Source organism: Berghia stephanieae, chromosome 15 (assembly GCF_034508935.2).
Source record: "Berghia stephanieae isolate SIO BIC M18660-M18661 chromosome 15, UCSD_Bste_1.3, whole genome shotgun sequence".
In the NCBI taxonomy this organism is placed as follows: domain Eukaryota; kingdom Metazoa; phylum Mollusca; class Gastropoda; order Nudibranchia; family Aeolidiidae; genus Berghia; species Berghia stephanieae.
This window is the reverse complement of record NC_088374.1, coordinates 12,288,377-12,303,376: the sequence shown is the minus strand read 5'-3', so window position 1 is coordinate 12,303,376 and position 15,000 is coordinate 12,288,377. Positions and strand designations below refer to the sequence as shown.

The following is a 15,000-nucleotide window of genomic DNA, read 5'->3' as shown; positions in this document are numbered from 1 at the left end:
TACTACTACTACTACTACTACTACTACTACTAATAATAATAATAATAATAATAATAGTAATAATACTACTACTAATAATAATACTAATAAAAATAATAATAATGATAATAATACATAATAATAAATAATAATAATAATAATAATAATAATAATAATAATAATAATAATAATAATAATAATAATAATAATAAAATAATAATAATAATAATAATAATAATAATAATAATAATAATAATAATAATAATAATAATAATTATAATAATAACAATAATAATAATAATAATAATAATATCGTTCTAGTATTTTGATAATTTTAAAAATAGAGTCATTAAAGCTATATATAAGAAAACATATGTGTGTCTTGTTTTGCTAATGTGCAGCTGACATTCAAAATAACAAAATATAAGTTGCACACTCTTTTTTTTAATGTTCGCTATGTTGCCTAGTGTATGACACTTGACTTCAGATCGGATGTTCCTGGGTTCGAGTCCCGAGTGGCGCATAGTTGAGTCCTTGGAAAAAGGCTCTTCACTTACATTCTCTCACCATACACTGTGGTAAAATGTTAACAGCGTTAAAATCTGTGTCCGAAAAAAATGTAATATCGCCTAACAGGGATCATGTGTCATCGTTCATGTTAAGTGGTATGTTGTTGGCAGCAGCTTCTAATGGTGCTCACACGACTATGTTATGTCGATCGACCCAATCAGTGAATTCCATACAGCTCTCGTGCACTGTCGTAACCCACCAGGACGCTTCGTCACAACACACCGTTCAACTGGATGCTCTGAGGTTTCGGGTTCGTTACCACAACGAGTACATGTTGGACAGGTGAACACTCCCCACTGATGAAGCGATTTTGCTGTTAGGCAGGTTCTCGATCGAAGCCGATTCGCTGCCACCAGTGTCTCCTCTTGCTGGTGGAAAAGCCTGGTATTTACTCCCCCAGTCAATGTCCCAACCCCCTCGAGGGAGTGAATTCGTCCAAACTGTCATCCGTCTCGTATGTATCTTTGTACGAAGACAGGGAATCTACGTACAACTTTCTGGAAACGGGGGCACCGTCCATTATGCGCTTGAGAGGAGTACACCCATTCCCTTTCTCTTTGATCTTATTAAGCCAGTTCTTTGTAATCGTCTCCCGCCGGACATCGGGGGGGGGGGGGGGGGGGGTTGGATTGCTGCAATTTTCGGGCCCCATTCTCTAGGCGTTGTTGCCAGGAGTTCCTGACACAATGTACATCGACTTGCGAAGTTTAGCATTTACCTTCTCAACGTCCCTGCTTCTACCCCACATCGGAGTGCAACACTCCTCGGCGGAATAGCATAGTGCCAAGGCGGACGTCCTCAGGAGCGCTTGATTAACATCCCAAGTTGATTCTGCCAGCTTCCGCGGAAGAATGTTGCGTTTCTCTATCTTCCGGGCAACGCCGATAAGTAAGTCCAGCATCACACCCAGGTATTTTGGATGCGGCTCATATGGGCGAAGCTGATCCCCGACTATTACGTTCAGTTTACCGGTGTGCCAGCCACTGCAAGGGGGAAATGCAGTGGCCACGGTTTTCGAAGTGTTTATCTTCAGGTACAACTTGTAGAAGTAGGCTTTGAGTCTGGTGACGTCCTCGCTCAGTACGCTCTCGAGACGGTCCACATTTTACTTTGAGTAATGAGTGCCCAGTCGTCCGCGAATCCGAGCCTCAGGGAGGAAGTGTTTGGCATGTCGTAATGTAGTCATTAAACAATATTGGCGCCAGCACTCTGGTGCAACCTTCGCAAAATTCCGGCCCAGATCCAATCTCTTTGTCAGTCACTACCGTTGCTTTCTTCCTTCTGCCAGAGACTGAAGTAGTCTATCGGCTACAACCTGGGACTGGGTCTGCTGGTACTCCTTGTACAGCTTTTCCGACTCTTCTATCCAGCAGGGGGTTTACAATTTCCATTTGCCCCGTGGAATGGAGTGGTGAGCGTTCTTAACCAGCAGCCTGTTAAATCTGGTTATGTTCTCGGCCTTGGGAGGAATAAAAGGGAAAACCTACTCGATATAGGAACTGAATTCCTCCCTAAAGTTTCATCTGCAGAGTGAGAGGGACTGCGCCCTCGGAAATGTCACAAGAACCCGGCTGTGCTGACTATGCCTGAAGTTGCCGAGAACTGTCAGCTTCATCTGCAGCGGTTCACCGTTCGCTCCCTTCGTGACGAGGGTGAGGTCAGGAGTATACTACTGCTTATGGTGGGTGCCCCTAATTAGTTTTAGTGACTAGTTTTACAACGAAGATGAAGCGGTATCAGCGAGTTGTAAATAAGGTGTAGGGGTCCCGTTGACTCACTTGGTAGAGCACTCGCTTCATAATCAAAAGGGACCAAGACGATCCCGGGTGCAGTCGAGATTTTTTCTTACCCCCTGTCCACCCAGAAACGATTGGGTAGCTGGGTATGTTAAATCTGGCGGAAAATACTTTGCGATATATTAGCGTCCTATCCAAAGGGAAACAAGCATTTGTTACTGTCTGTTTCACGCTATAGAAATCGGGGAAAACTCCGGCTCCATGGGCCTAATGGCTCTGAATGACTACTACTAATACGACTGTACTGTTGCCGCTGTGTGACATGACGCAAGTATCAAGGGCACATTTACCTGGAGTCGATATTCCTCTACATTGCCTTTTCTGTAATCATACAGTTCAAATTTAAACAAACCCTCCGCAAAATCCGTGCTGTACTCTTCAATCATTGATTGTAAGTCAAATGTAGAGCCATCCAACCTGGGATTCAGGGTCGGCCACTTCCAAAGCTTTAGATCGCTGTCTTTCACACAAGCACGTTCCATTGTTACTGCAAAATCAAATGTAAAATGTACTTTCATTAACCTAAACTTTAAGTATTAAAAAATCCATTAAATGCTATATAAATGATGTTGATAATGTAGATTTATTTTATATAAAGAATTTTGTATGAGTAAAGAAACTAAAATGTTAAATGACCCGCATCATCAACTTAGACCATCACTTATTATTTCAGGAAGGAGTGGTCGCCTTATCTCTATTTCAACTAAAATGAGGCTTAATTATTTATAGCAAAAAATAGCCCATTTTTATAATTATTTTCGCCGTTTTACTTCCTAATAATGTAAATATTAATTAATTGATTAATTAATTAATTAATTAATTTGTTTTGCAATCTTTACGTTGAAATTTTAACTATTTTACAGTGCAGACATTATTCATATATATAGCACATGTCTGGCAGTGAAACCGCTAATTATTCATATATACGTCAGTTCAAAATGGAGATAAAATATTATTATTATTATTATTATTATTTATTATTATTATTATTATTATTATTATTATTATTATTATATTATTATTATTATTATTATTATTATTATTATTATTATTATTATTATTATTATTACTATTGTGAATATTTTACCTAAACGCATATCATTAATACACAATACCTGTATCGGTGCATTGCTTATAAAAGTCCTTCAGTTTTTTCTCATAGCTACCTTTGACAGTGTGCTGTGGAGCTTTTTTTAATAAATCTGTTAAAGAAAAATAGATAGAAAGTGAGAAATCAATTTGATAAATTATAAATCATAAAAAAAAAAAAAAATAAATAAAATAAAATTCAAAAAAATCAAAGAAATAATAGATATCAACAGTCACATACAGCATTACTATGCACAATGCATTTTACAATGTTTCATTTAGTCACCATTTCGCCATTTGGAATAAATGTTTTATTTTATTTAGTACCAGCCGCCTGTTGGGCAGGTTCTCAATGACATCTAAGTAGAGTGCGATAATGGGCAAAGTGCCTTTACCTTAAATCATAATTTTAAAAAGGCTAGCACTATTCAGTATCTGATACTGAATAGTGGTTTTGCACTATTCAGTATCAGATACTGAATAGCGGTTTTGCACTATTCAGTATCTGATAGTGAATAGTGGTTTTGTACTATTCAGTATCTGATACTGAATAGTGGTTTTGCACTATAATACGGTGGGTTTTTTTACGAAACCTGACAAAGTTATGGGAAGAGGGCAGCTGTGGGAGTGAATATGGGACTCAGAGAAGTGTACACCAGTGGGGAGTGAACCTGGGACTGGGTTTCGGCGGGTTTCCAAATAAAAAGCAATTACTTTTTTACGAAACACGACGACACCTGGCAATATCCGACAAAGCTATGAGAGGTAGGCAGCAGCGCGTGTGTGTGTGTGTGTGTGTGTGTGTGTGTGTAGGGAGGGGGGAGGAGAGGATGAACCTGAGATTCAGGGAATAATAATATATAATAATAATAATAATAATAATAATAATAATAATAATAATAATAATAATAATAATAATAATAATAATAATAATAATAATAATAATAATAATAATAATAATAATAATAATAATAATAATAATAGATCTTTATTGTCCATAAATATGGCAATTTGTCATTTAGTAGTGCCGCGCTGAAGATCGGTCTGGACCGCGGTCCGACGGTCTTTTAGCTGTGAACCGAAGACCGGTCCCAGAGGGGAAGACCGGCGACGGTCCTCACTTCTTATCACCTTTCAACTAGTGCGGGGCGGTCCTTGCAAGGACCACGGTCCTACGGTCTCGCGCCATAGCCTACTACTTCCCCAGCGATTCGTTGCTTCGGTTGCCTATCTTCCACCAATCACCACCCATCCCACTTAATTAATCGCACCCACCCCCCTTTGCCATACACTAAACGACACAGACGACCATACAGGCAGACGACCACCAACCTCCACTCCGCAAACCGCCCTTTCGTGTGTGAGATGGGGGAACAGGAGGCGTACGCCTTGGACGATTCCATTATACGGGGTAAATTTCAAAATTTACTACACCATAATGATCGCAATGACAATGATCTATGGTGAAGGCATGACCCCTCTTCTCTAATGGGTTATTGTTTGAAATGTATGTGACTACAAAAGATGTGTGTGTGTGTTTGTGTGTGTGTGTGTGTGTGTGTGTGTCGAACCTAGCAAGTAGCAAATCCGATGTTTTGTTTTCTTTTGTCCATCTCTTGTCACCACTCCTTTCTATCGCAGTGTTGTCATTTAAAATAATACAATAATATTAAAATTTCGTTTGGTGTTTTTACTAATCAAATAATATGAGTTTCATTAGTTTCTTCCTTCCAAAAAACCCAGTTATAACGTCTGAATTTTAAAAAAGTCCAATAGAATATTTGGGGACCCCGATAGCTCAGTTGATAGAGCACTCTCTTTATACGCAAAGGGCCAGAGATCGATCCCGGGTGCAGTCGATTTTTTTCTGAATCCCTGTCTACTCAGCAATGAATGGGTAGCTGAGTTTGTTAGATCTGGCGAAAAGTCACCATCGACCCCTCTTATCACCCCCTCTTATTATAACTTCACGTCTCTCTCTTACTCTTCAATGCTCGCTGCCCTCTAATGTGTGTGTGTGGGGGGAGGGGGGAGGGGGGGTAGGAGTTGCGTGTGTGTATCAACGCCACGAACAACTCGATCAACGCCTTGGGCGATGCCATTATCTCCGTTAATGGGGATAAATTTCAAATTTTATTAAATTATCGAAGTAACAATGAAGTACGGTGAGCAAATAAAGAAGGCATCACCCCTCTTCTCTAATTAGGTTACAATTTGAAATGAGTGTGACTACTCCGTGTGTTTTACTCCTGTAGGCCACGGTTTTCATCGTGTAGCGGTCTTTAACGGTTCAAGAATGAACGATCCCACGCTCTCAAAGGTCAAACCGGTTCGAATTTCCAACAGTATCTCAGGAATGTTCAATGTCGAAAAGGACCGGTCCTTGAGGTCTTCATTTCCCAAGGACCGTAGGACCGTGGTCCTTAAGCTTGCCAAGGACCGCCCCGCACTATCATTTAGTTACACTTGTAACCCATAGATACTCTCACCGTCTCATGTGTAAAATAATTACATGGCCGTTAACAGCATTGTCTCTATCGGGAAAGTGTAATATGAGTCCCATATTCACTCCTACAGCTGCCCTCTTCCCATAACTTTGTCAGGTTTCGGAAAAAAAACACCGTATTATAGTGCAAAACCACTATTCAGTGTCAGATACTGAATAGTGCTAGCCTATGGGAAGTGTACACCAGTGGGGAGTGAACCTGGGACTCTGGGTTTTGTAAAAAAGCAATAACAATATGGGGGGGGGGGAGATTACATTTTTACGAAACCCGACAATATGCGGCAAAGTTGTGGAAAGTAGGCAAAGCGTGGGGAGTGAACTTGGGACTCAATGAAGTGTACACCAGTGGGGAGTGTTCCTGAGACTATGGTTTTCGGCGGGCTTCAGCTAGTTTCGTGTAAAAGCAATTAATTTTTTACGAAACCCGACGAAACCTGGCAATATCCGAGAAAGTTATGGGTAGTAGGCAACAGTGCTGGGGAGTGAACCTGAGATTCGGGGAAGTGTACACTAGTGGGGAGTGAACCTGGGACTGGGTTTCGGCGGGTTTTGAAAAAAAAGCAATTACTTTTTGTTTACAAAATGCACCAAATCCCAACAAAATGGGGAAAAGTTATGGAAAGTAGGCAAATAATGGGGAGTGAACCTGAGACTAAGGGAAGTGTACACGAGTGGGGAGTGAACTTGAGACTATGGTTTTCGGCGGGTTTCAGCGAGTTTCACATAAAAGCAATTCCTTTTTTACGAAACCCGGCAATATCCGACAAAGTTGTGGGAAGTAGACAACAGTGGGGAGTGAACCTGAGACTAAGGGAAGTGTACACCAGTGGGGAGTGAACCTGAGACTATGGTTTTTGGCGGGTTTCAGCGAGTTTCACATAAAAGCAATTAATTTTTTACAAAACCAGGCAATATCCGACAAAGTTGTGGGAAGTAGGCAACAGTGGGGAGTGAACCTGAGATTCATGGAAGTGTACACCAGTGGGGAGTGAACCTGAGACTCTGGTTTTTGGCGGGTTTCAGCGAGTTTCACATAAAAGCAATTAATTTTTTACGAAACCAGGCAATATCCGACAAAGTTGTGGGAAGTAGGCAACAGTGGGGAGTGAACCTGAGACTCAGGGAAGTGTAAACCAGTGGGGAGTGAACCTGAGACTATGGTTTTCGACGGGTTTCAGGTAGTTTCATATAAAAGCAATTACTTTTTTACGAAACCCGGCAATATCAGACAAAGTTGTGGGAAGTAGGCAACAGTGGGGAGTGAACCTGAGACTCAGGGAAGTGTACACCAGTGGGGAGTGAACCTGAGACTTTGGTTTTTGGTGGTTTTCAGCGAGTTTCATATAAAAGCAATTACTTTTTTACGAAATCCAACGAAACCTGGCAATATCCGACAAAGTTATTGAAGTAGGCAACAAAGGGGGGTGATCTTGAGATTCAGGGAAGTACACTTGTGGGGAGTGAACCTGGGACTCTGGATTTTGTAAAAAAGCTATACCAAGGGGGAGGGGGAATTACTTTTTACGAAACCCGCCACAACCCGACAAGGTTATGGGAAGTAGGCAGCAGTGGGGATTGAATCTGGGATTTGGACACCGATGAGGATTGAACCTGGGACTGCGAGAGGCTGATACCAGTGGACAGTGAGCTCAGAATGTACTTTTACTTCGAAACCTACTGAAATTGTCAAAAGTTATGGGAAGGGGGCACCATTGGGCAATGAACCGGGATTCAGGGAAGTGCACACCGGTTGTGAGTGAACCTGGGACTGTGAGAAGAGGATATCAGTGGAAATGAACCTGGGACTATGGAAGATAGATACTAGTGGGAAATGAAGCCGGACTAAGGGAGTTGGGTACCAGACGAGAATGAAGCAATTACTTTTTTACAAAACCCACCGAAAAACCATAGACTTAGGTTTACTCCCCAATAGTCTACACTTCCCTGAGTCTCGGGTTCACTCCCCCACTGTTGCCTACTTTCTTTCCATAACTTTGTGGGATATTGTCGGGTTTCATAAAAAAGTAATTGCTTTTTTTTACGAAACCCAGTCCCAGGTTCACTCCCCAATGGTGTACACTTCCCTGAGCCCCAGGTTCACTCCCCACTGCTACCTACTTCCCATAACTTTGTCATGGTTCGGCGTGTTTTGGCAGGTTTCGTAAAAAAAGAAACACCCCTAAAAATACCACCTGTATTCAGAAAAAAGATGTCAATTGTAGTCTAATATTCAGTATCTATTTAAATTATTATTATTATTATTGTTATTATTATTATTATTATTATTATTATTATTATTATTATTATTATTATTATTATTATTATTATTATTATTATTATTAATTATTATTATTATTATTATTATTATATTATTATTATTATTATTATTATTATTTTATTATTATATTATTATTATTATTTATTATATATTATTATTATTATTATTATTATTATTATTATTATTATTATTATTATTATTATTATTATTATTATTATTATTATAATTATTATTATTATTATTATTATTATTATTATTATTATTATTATTATTATTATTATTATTATTATTATTATTATTATTATTATTTTATATTATTATTATTATTATTATTATTATTATTATATTATTATTATTATTATTATTATTATTATTTTTTATAATTATTATTATTATTATTATTATGATGTATTATTATTATCACGTAAATTTTAATATAATACGGCAATTAATTCACGGAAGTACATCGTTCAATTAATAATGGCAGAAAGTCTGGCCACATATTTATAATGAATCGGGTTTGTCTTAGATGACCAAACAAACAAACAAACAAACAAACAAACAAACAAACAAACAAACAACAACAACAACAACAAATGAGACAAACAAAAAAAGCAAGATTTTAAAAGGAAATAAACAATAGAAGAGCACATCAATGAAAAACAACACCAAGATTATAACACATAAAAGATATTCGTAATAAATTGATAACTGATTAAATTACTCCAACTACTTGATTAAAAAAAATAATAATCATAATAATGATGATGATGACGATTACAACAACAACAATAATAATAATAATAATAATAATAATAATAATAATAATAATAATAATAATAATAATAATAATAAAATAATAATAATAATAATAATAATAATAATAATAATAATAATAATAATAATAATAATAATAATAATAATAATAATAATAATAATAATAATAATAATAATAATAATAATAATAATAATAATAATAATAATAATAATAATAATAATAAAAGAACAATAGTATAATATCAACATTAAAGCATATTACAAGCAAATAAAATTATAAAACAAAAGTTTAAAAAATATCAATAGACAGAAGGGATTTTTAAAATATTGGGGGAAAAAAAAAGTTATCCCTGCCGGGATTTGAACTCTTGAACCTTAAGCTCAGAGTCAAACAGCTTATATCCACCAAGCCATGGTGTCACTGAACATTTAGGGACATTTAATCATGTCTATTTAGATATTTAAAAATGTATTTGAATGTCACTCTTACTTTGATATTTTGAACTATGTTAACTGCACCATAGCAGAAATTAAAAAATTACGATCAAAATATTTTTACAACTTTGAATCGGGCTGTCAGTTACTGCACGTGTTCAATCTGGTCAGCAGTTCAACCGAGATTGTCGCACTTTTCACTCTCTCTATAAAAAAGAGTTCCTTGTGGATACTGAATAGTGGCAAAGCACTGTTCAGTATCAGACACTGAATAACCACTTCCTTTTAAAAATTCCCTTAATTCATCCCACAGGGAAAAATTGTCACTAGGGTCTATTCCAAGGTAAGACTGGAATAACTCAGGCGTCAGTCGCTGTGCAGCGCCGCAAATTGAGCTAGGGCGAGGTGACTACTTGCTCAAGGCCGCACAGCGTAGCGTCGGATGTTCGAACAAGGCACTTTTCGGGTACGAAGCAAAGACGGTACTGCTGAGCCACGCTGCCCCCTGCATGAAAACTGTTACCCATTCAACCATTAGTCAAGCTTAGCATTGCTTGGCTTTTTTGAATTGACGAGACACCTTTCCTTTGAGTCAACGAGCTTATATACAAACAAATACGACATCGATTCTAGCAAATTGCAAACACATTGTGTACCCCTATGGGCAAACAGTTGTTATGATATATGTCTATATCAACTAATAGAGTACGGTGCTCGTTGGGAACAAGGTTCGAATTCTAAAACGCAAAGTGTAAGAAATCATTTATTCTACCCCTCAATTCATCTGATCTCGTCACCTTTGAATAAAAACCTTTTTCAAAATCACTTAAATGATACTTCTTTTTAAAGAATTTATTTTTGTGTGAAATTTAACGATTTATAATCTGAAGTAACAAGTTATTATTGTAAACATGATATCATTACGCGTTACTATGTAGTGAAAGGGGTGGAATAATGTTGAATTGTAAAGGGTTCCTTCAATTCTTTGTCTTTATCGTGCCCAGTAACACAATGAGCATGCGAGTATGTGTTATTGCACGATAAAAATATAACGGTTTAACAAATAAAAAGAAATGAAAGAATTCGTTTATTCCACCCTTATAATTAGGATTATTAGATATTTTGTAACAAAATTGTATGGTATGAGTACTTCTATTCAGTATAATTTGTATATTTCTTCTTCTGCTTGAATGATAATTTGACCCAAAACTAAAATGTTTGGATTTGCATTTCATGCGCACCAAAAGATTATTTATATTTACCAATCAGTTGTCTTTCACATCTAATTTCACACTACAAAAAAGCTTTTGATAGAGTACGCCACGAAAAAATACTAAAACAACTGCACTCCACTGGCGCTGATGAGAACGACCTCAGACTCATGCAAACATATTATACTACACCCAGCAGGCATCTATCAAAATCGGAAACTCTACAGGAAATTCCATTCCTATTAAGAAAGGAGTCCGTCAAGGGTGTGTTGCCTCACCAGATCTGTTTAATCTATACCAAGAAACAATCATGAGGGGCAAAACTAATATGGAGGGAATAAAAGTATGAGGTCACAACATAAATAATATAAGATACGCAGACGATACGGTACTCGTTGCAAGATCAGAAATCCAACTTCAAAAGATTGTTGACAAAGTGGTAGTAGATAGTGAAGCCAAGGGAATGGAAGTGAATATCACCAAAACGGAATGCATGGTAATACAGAAAAAACCCCGAAAACAAACAACCCTGCAATATAACGATTCACGGCGAGCAACTTACCAACGTAGAAAGTTTTAAATACCTGGGTTCAATAGTGACAACAGATGGAAGATGTAACTGAGACATAAGAGCAAGAATAACTCAAGCCAAACAGGCCTTTATGGACCTCGGAAACATTTTGAAAAACAAACAGATGTCGTTCGGGATTAGATTCCGAGTCTTGAAGTGCTACGTGTGGCCAATCTTTTTATACGGATGCGAAAGCTGGACTACAAATCCAGAAACACAAAAGAACATTGAAGCTTTTGAAATGTGGTGTTTGAGAAAGATGCAGAGAATATCGTATCTTGCACACAAAACGAACGAAGAAGTGCTAAAACAAACATACCAACAAAGGAAACTAATGCCCTTAATAGCGGATCGACAACTATCCTTTTTCAGACACATAGTAAGGAAAGATAAGAATGAATACCTGGCAAGTTGTGGAAAAATACCTGGTAAACGCGCCCGGGGGAGACAAAGAAAAACACTCATAGACCAACTGAAGGGCTTCACCAACCTAACAATCCAAGAGCTGTTTGAAAAAGCAAGAGACAGGGAGGAATGGAGAGAGATAATTCATGCAGTATCCGAAGCCTGGACCAGGCATGGAACCTAGAAGAAGAAGAAAATGTGCGAAAAAAATACTGCAATCGTTGAAAAAAAATATTTTGTTCAAAGCGTTCAAAGCATTATTCAACGAATACGTATTTACTAAGAAATGATAGGGTTTTCCAAAAAATGGGAGGGGTGGAATATTTCCCAGTTAACTGCCGTCTCAGGACAGACGCGTACATAAATACTTGGCCAGAATCACTCGTCATTCAAATATCGATTGATTAAAATGAACCCCATCTGGGATAAAACTTTCAAACCTGAGACGTCACTCTTTAACCAAATGTGACCAAACGTATCTAACCGGGAATATCGTGGCTCAGCGGTATGGTCTTAGCTTCGTATCTGAAAGGTACCGAGTTCGAGTACCCGCCGCGCTGAGTGGTCTTGAGCAAGTCACCTCGATCTAGCTCAGTTTTCGGCTCTTCACTGCGGCTGACGCCTGAACTATTCCACTTTCCCCTATGGGAATCAATAAAGGTATTTAAAAAATTTATTCTGTAATATGTTGGGCTGAGAAAGTTACTACGAACTTGACTTTATCTTGAAAGTATAAATTATGGCGTTTTTTTTTTTGTCTTTAATTTATCCGCCCTAAAGAGTAATGCGATGTTCATAACTTTTTAAGTGTCAAATATTATAGACACCTAGATAACCACGCCTCTCGGACAATCGCCATAATGTAAACAATGGTAGTGATTGGTAAACATAGCAAACTACACAAGATTGACTATCGATGGTATGTGTTAAAGTAAAATGCCCAGTGTTCTACCAAAAAAATATAACCAACATAGAAAATTATGTGTAAACTTAAAAGTGATAACTATTCACCCATTTGGCGGTATGTGAAGGTGTGTCACAAATTCCATGTTTTGATTGGTCAAAAATCTACTGGTTAATTAATCGTTTCGTTTAAATGTCGTTTTCCATTTTTGGAATTAATGGTTCGAGCGTTACTAAGCATTAACCAATCAGAATAATTCCTGCCATTTAGCCCGTTCCGTCCCATTTACTATTCATTATTTCCAGTCAATGACAATTCCTGGCAAACATTCCTTAATTCTATAGCTAGCATTGGTCAATGCCAAACAGACAAATGGATCAGTCCCACACATAGTGAGTAAATATCACAGTATTTTGACTCACTAATGCTAGATTAGAGAACAAAAGTGTGATGCAAAAGACTGGTTCTAATCTGATTGAAAGGATAAAATCATTCTTCTTGAGGACTGGATACACACCTTGTCTATTTGATCATCTGGCTTCAGAGTGATGGTAGCTCATTTTCTTGCCTAAATACATGCTAGTCATCAATAAGGAGCATCCATCCTCTCTCTTTTACGTCCCCTAATCCTAAGAATCTGCCTATACATCCAACAACTAAAACAGTTATGCCATTTGTGATTCAATATACAACCTATTAATTATTAGCCTTCGAAGGACGGACTGGTTACATACACGCTTACAATGAGTCTGGAACCAGAAGAATAGCAAGTGTGACGTCACGACATCTCTGTATCGCAAAGCAACATATGACGACACTATACTATTTTTCAATCGTCTGTGTGGAATTTGTGGGTGATGCTCAGGATCTTTAGGTTGTTCGGGTGATAGACAAGGTGGTTAACTCTTATCGGTTGAATCCAGGGTCAAAATGTAGATAAAACGAATTTGATCTCACTGAGGCTTTTTGCCATCCGTGTTTATGAGTAATCGTCACTAAACTGTATTTACCGGACTTTTAACGTTCAATGCTACACATGGCCAATATATACACATATGCCAAATTTTGTGTCCACAAATATGTCGTCTAAGTACAAAAAAAAATATTCATGAAGCAAATAGTCGAGTGCGGCTATGTGGTCTTGTGGTAGGACACTCGCTTTGGGATCGGAAAGTCCTGGGTTCGAGCCTCGCTCGGCGCATAGTTGAGTCCTTGGAAAAGGCTCTTTACTCACATTCTCTCACCGTACTCAGGTTAAAAAGAGTACCTGGGTGTTAACAGCATTGTCTCTGTTCGAAATAATTGTAATATCGCCTAACAGGCGTCATGTAGCGTCCTACATCATAAATGTTGCTGTTGGCCATGAATGTACTAGAAGTAGTATGGAATCAGATGGGATGCTAAGGATATTTAGAAGGTCCTCAGAAAAATATCGGCTTCAGTCTACAAAATATCTTGGGGATGGTGATAGCAAATCATCCAAGACTGTAGCAGAGAGTTATATTTATGAAGGTCAAGAAATAGTCAAGTTAAAATGGTTAGGACACGTAGAAAAAAATAATTGGAAACATGTAATGGATAAAGTGAATCAATGTAAAGGGAAAAAGTTTGAAAAGAATGGGAAGCATTGGTGGGGTAGGTAGGCTGACTGCTAAGGCCATCAAAAGAATACATGGACATTATGGAGGAACAATTAGACAAAATACAGGTGACCTAGAGGGGATGAGGAATTGCTTTACAGCAATTTTGTTTCATTGAAGAGGGGATCATAATCCCTTGTGACAATTGGTGTAAAGGATATAATAAATGTTACGAAAATGTGTAATTAGTGAAATAGAACCAGTATTTAGGATCTTTCAAATTACCCAACTGCTAAAAAGAAGCTTACATGGAGGTACACAAAATAATAATGAGTCGTTTCACAATTTAATCTGGAACATTTAATTTGCCCAAAATCAGTTTTTGTAGGAAGAGAGAGATTTGAAATTGCTGTAAATTATGCTGTTGTAGTTTACAATGATGGGGAATTTTTAATTGGGAAGAGTTAGTATTTTTGAAAAGTTAGGATTGAAGTGCGGTTGCTTTTATATTTCAGGATTTCGCAGGGTGGATTCGAAAACGATTCAAAATCAAATTATATTTCTATAATAATAATAATAATAATAATAATAATAATAATAATAATAATAATAATAATAATAATAATAATAATAATAATAATAATAATAATAATAATAATAATAATGAAATTCATTTATATTGCACCCAATCCTCTATACAATAAAGCTCTAGGCGCATATTAAAATTAAAAGACAACAGAAACAGCAAGCCAATAGAACATCTGTAAATTCCTATGTGGCGTGGGGCTTTTATAGTAAGATTTTACAATCTTTCCTTTTGTTAAATTTTTTGATTGCGATTTATCACAATTTTTCATTTCCGCACTCCGTAACATGGTCTTGACCAAACATCTAAAGGT

The 15,000-nt window shown here is 37.1% G+C and overlaps 1 protein-coding gene across 1 annotated transcript in view; it reads right to left on the bottom strand.

Moving 5' to 3' along the window:
• The window catches only part of LOC144960374 (uncharacterized), a 3,855-nt gene extending 313 nt beyond the window's left edge, over window positions 1-3,542 (bottom strand). Inside the window, exons 1-2 of the mRNA XM_078893456.1 lie at window positions 3,461-3,542; window positions 2,636-2,832 (exon numbers count right to left, since the gene is read on the bottom strand). Of these exons, the coding sequence (XP_078749582.1) occupies window positions 2,636-2,827 (192 nt within the window). The 5' untranslated portion in view covers window positions 2,828-2,832; window positions 3,461-3,542. The remainder of the gene's footprint in view (window positions 1-2,635; window positions 2,833-3,460) is intronic.
• Window positions 3,543-15,000: the final 11,458 nt, after the last annotated feature.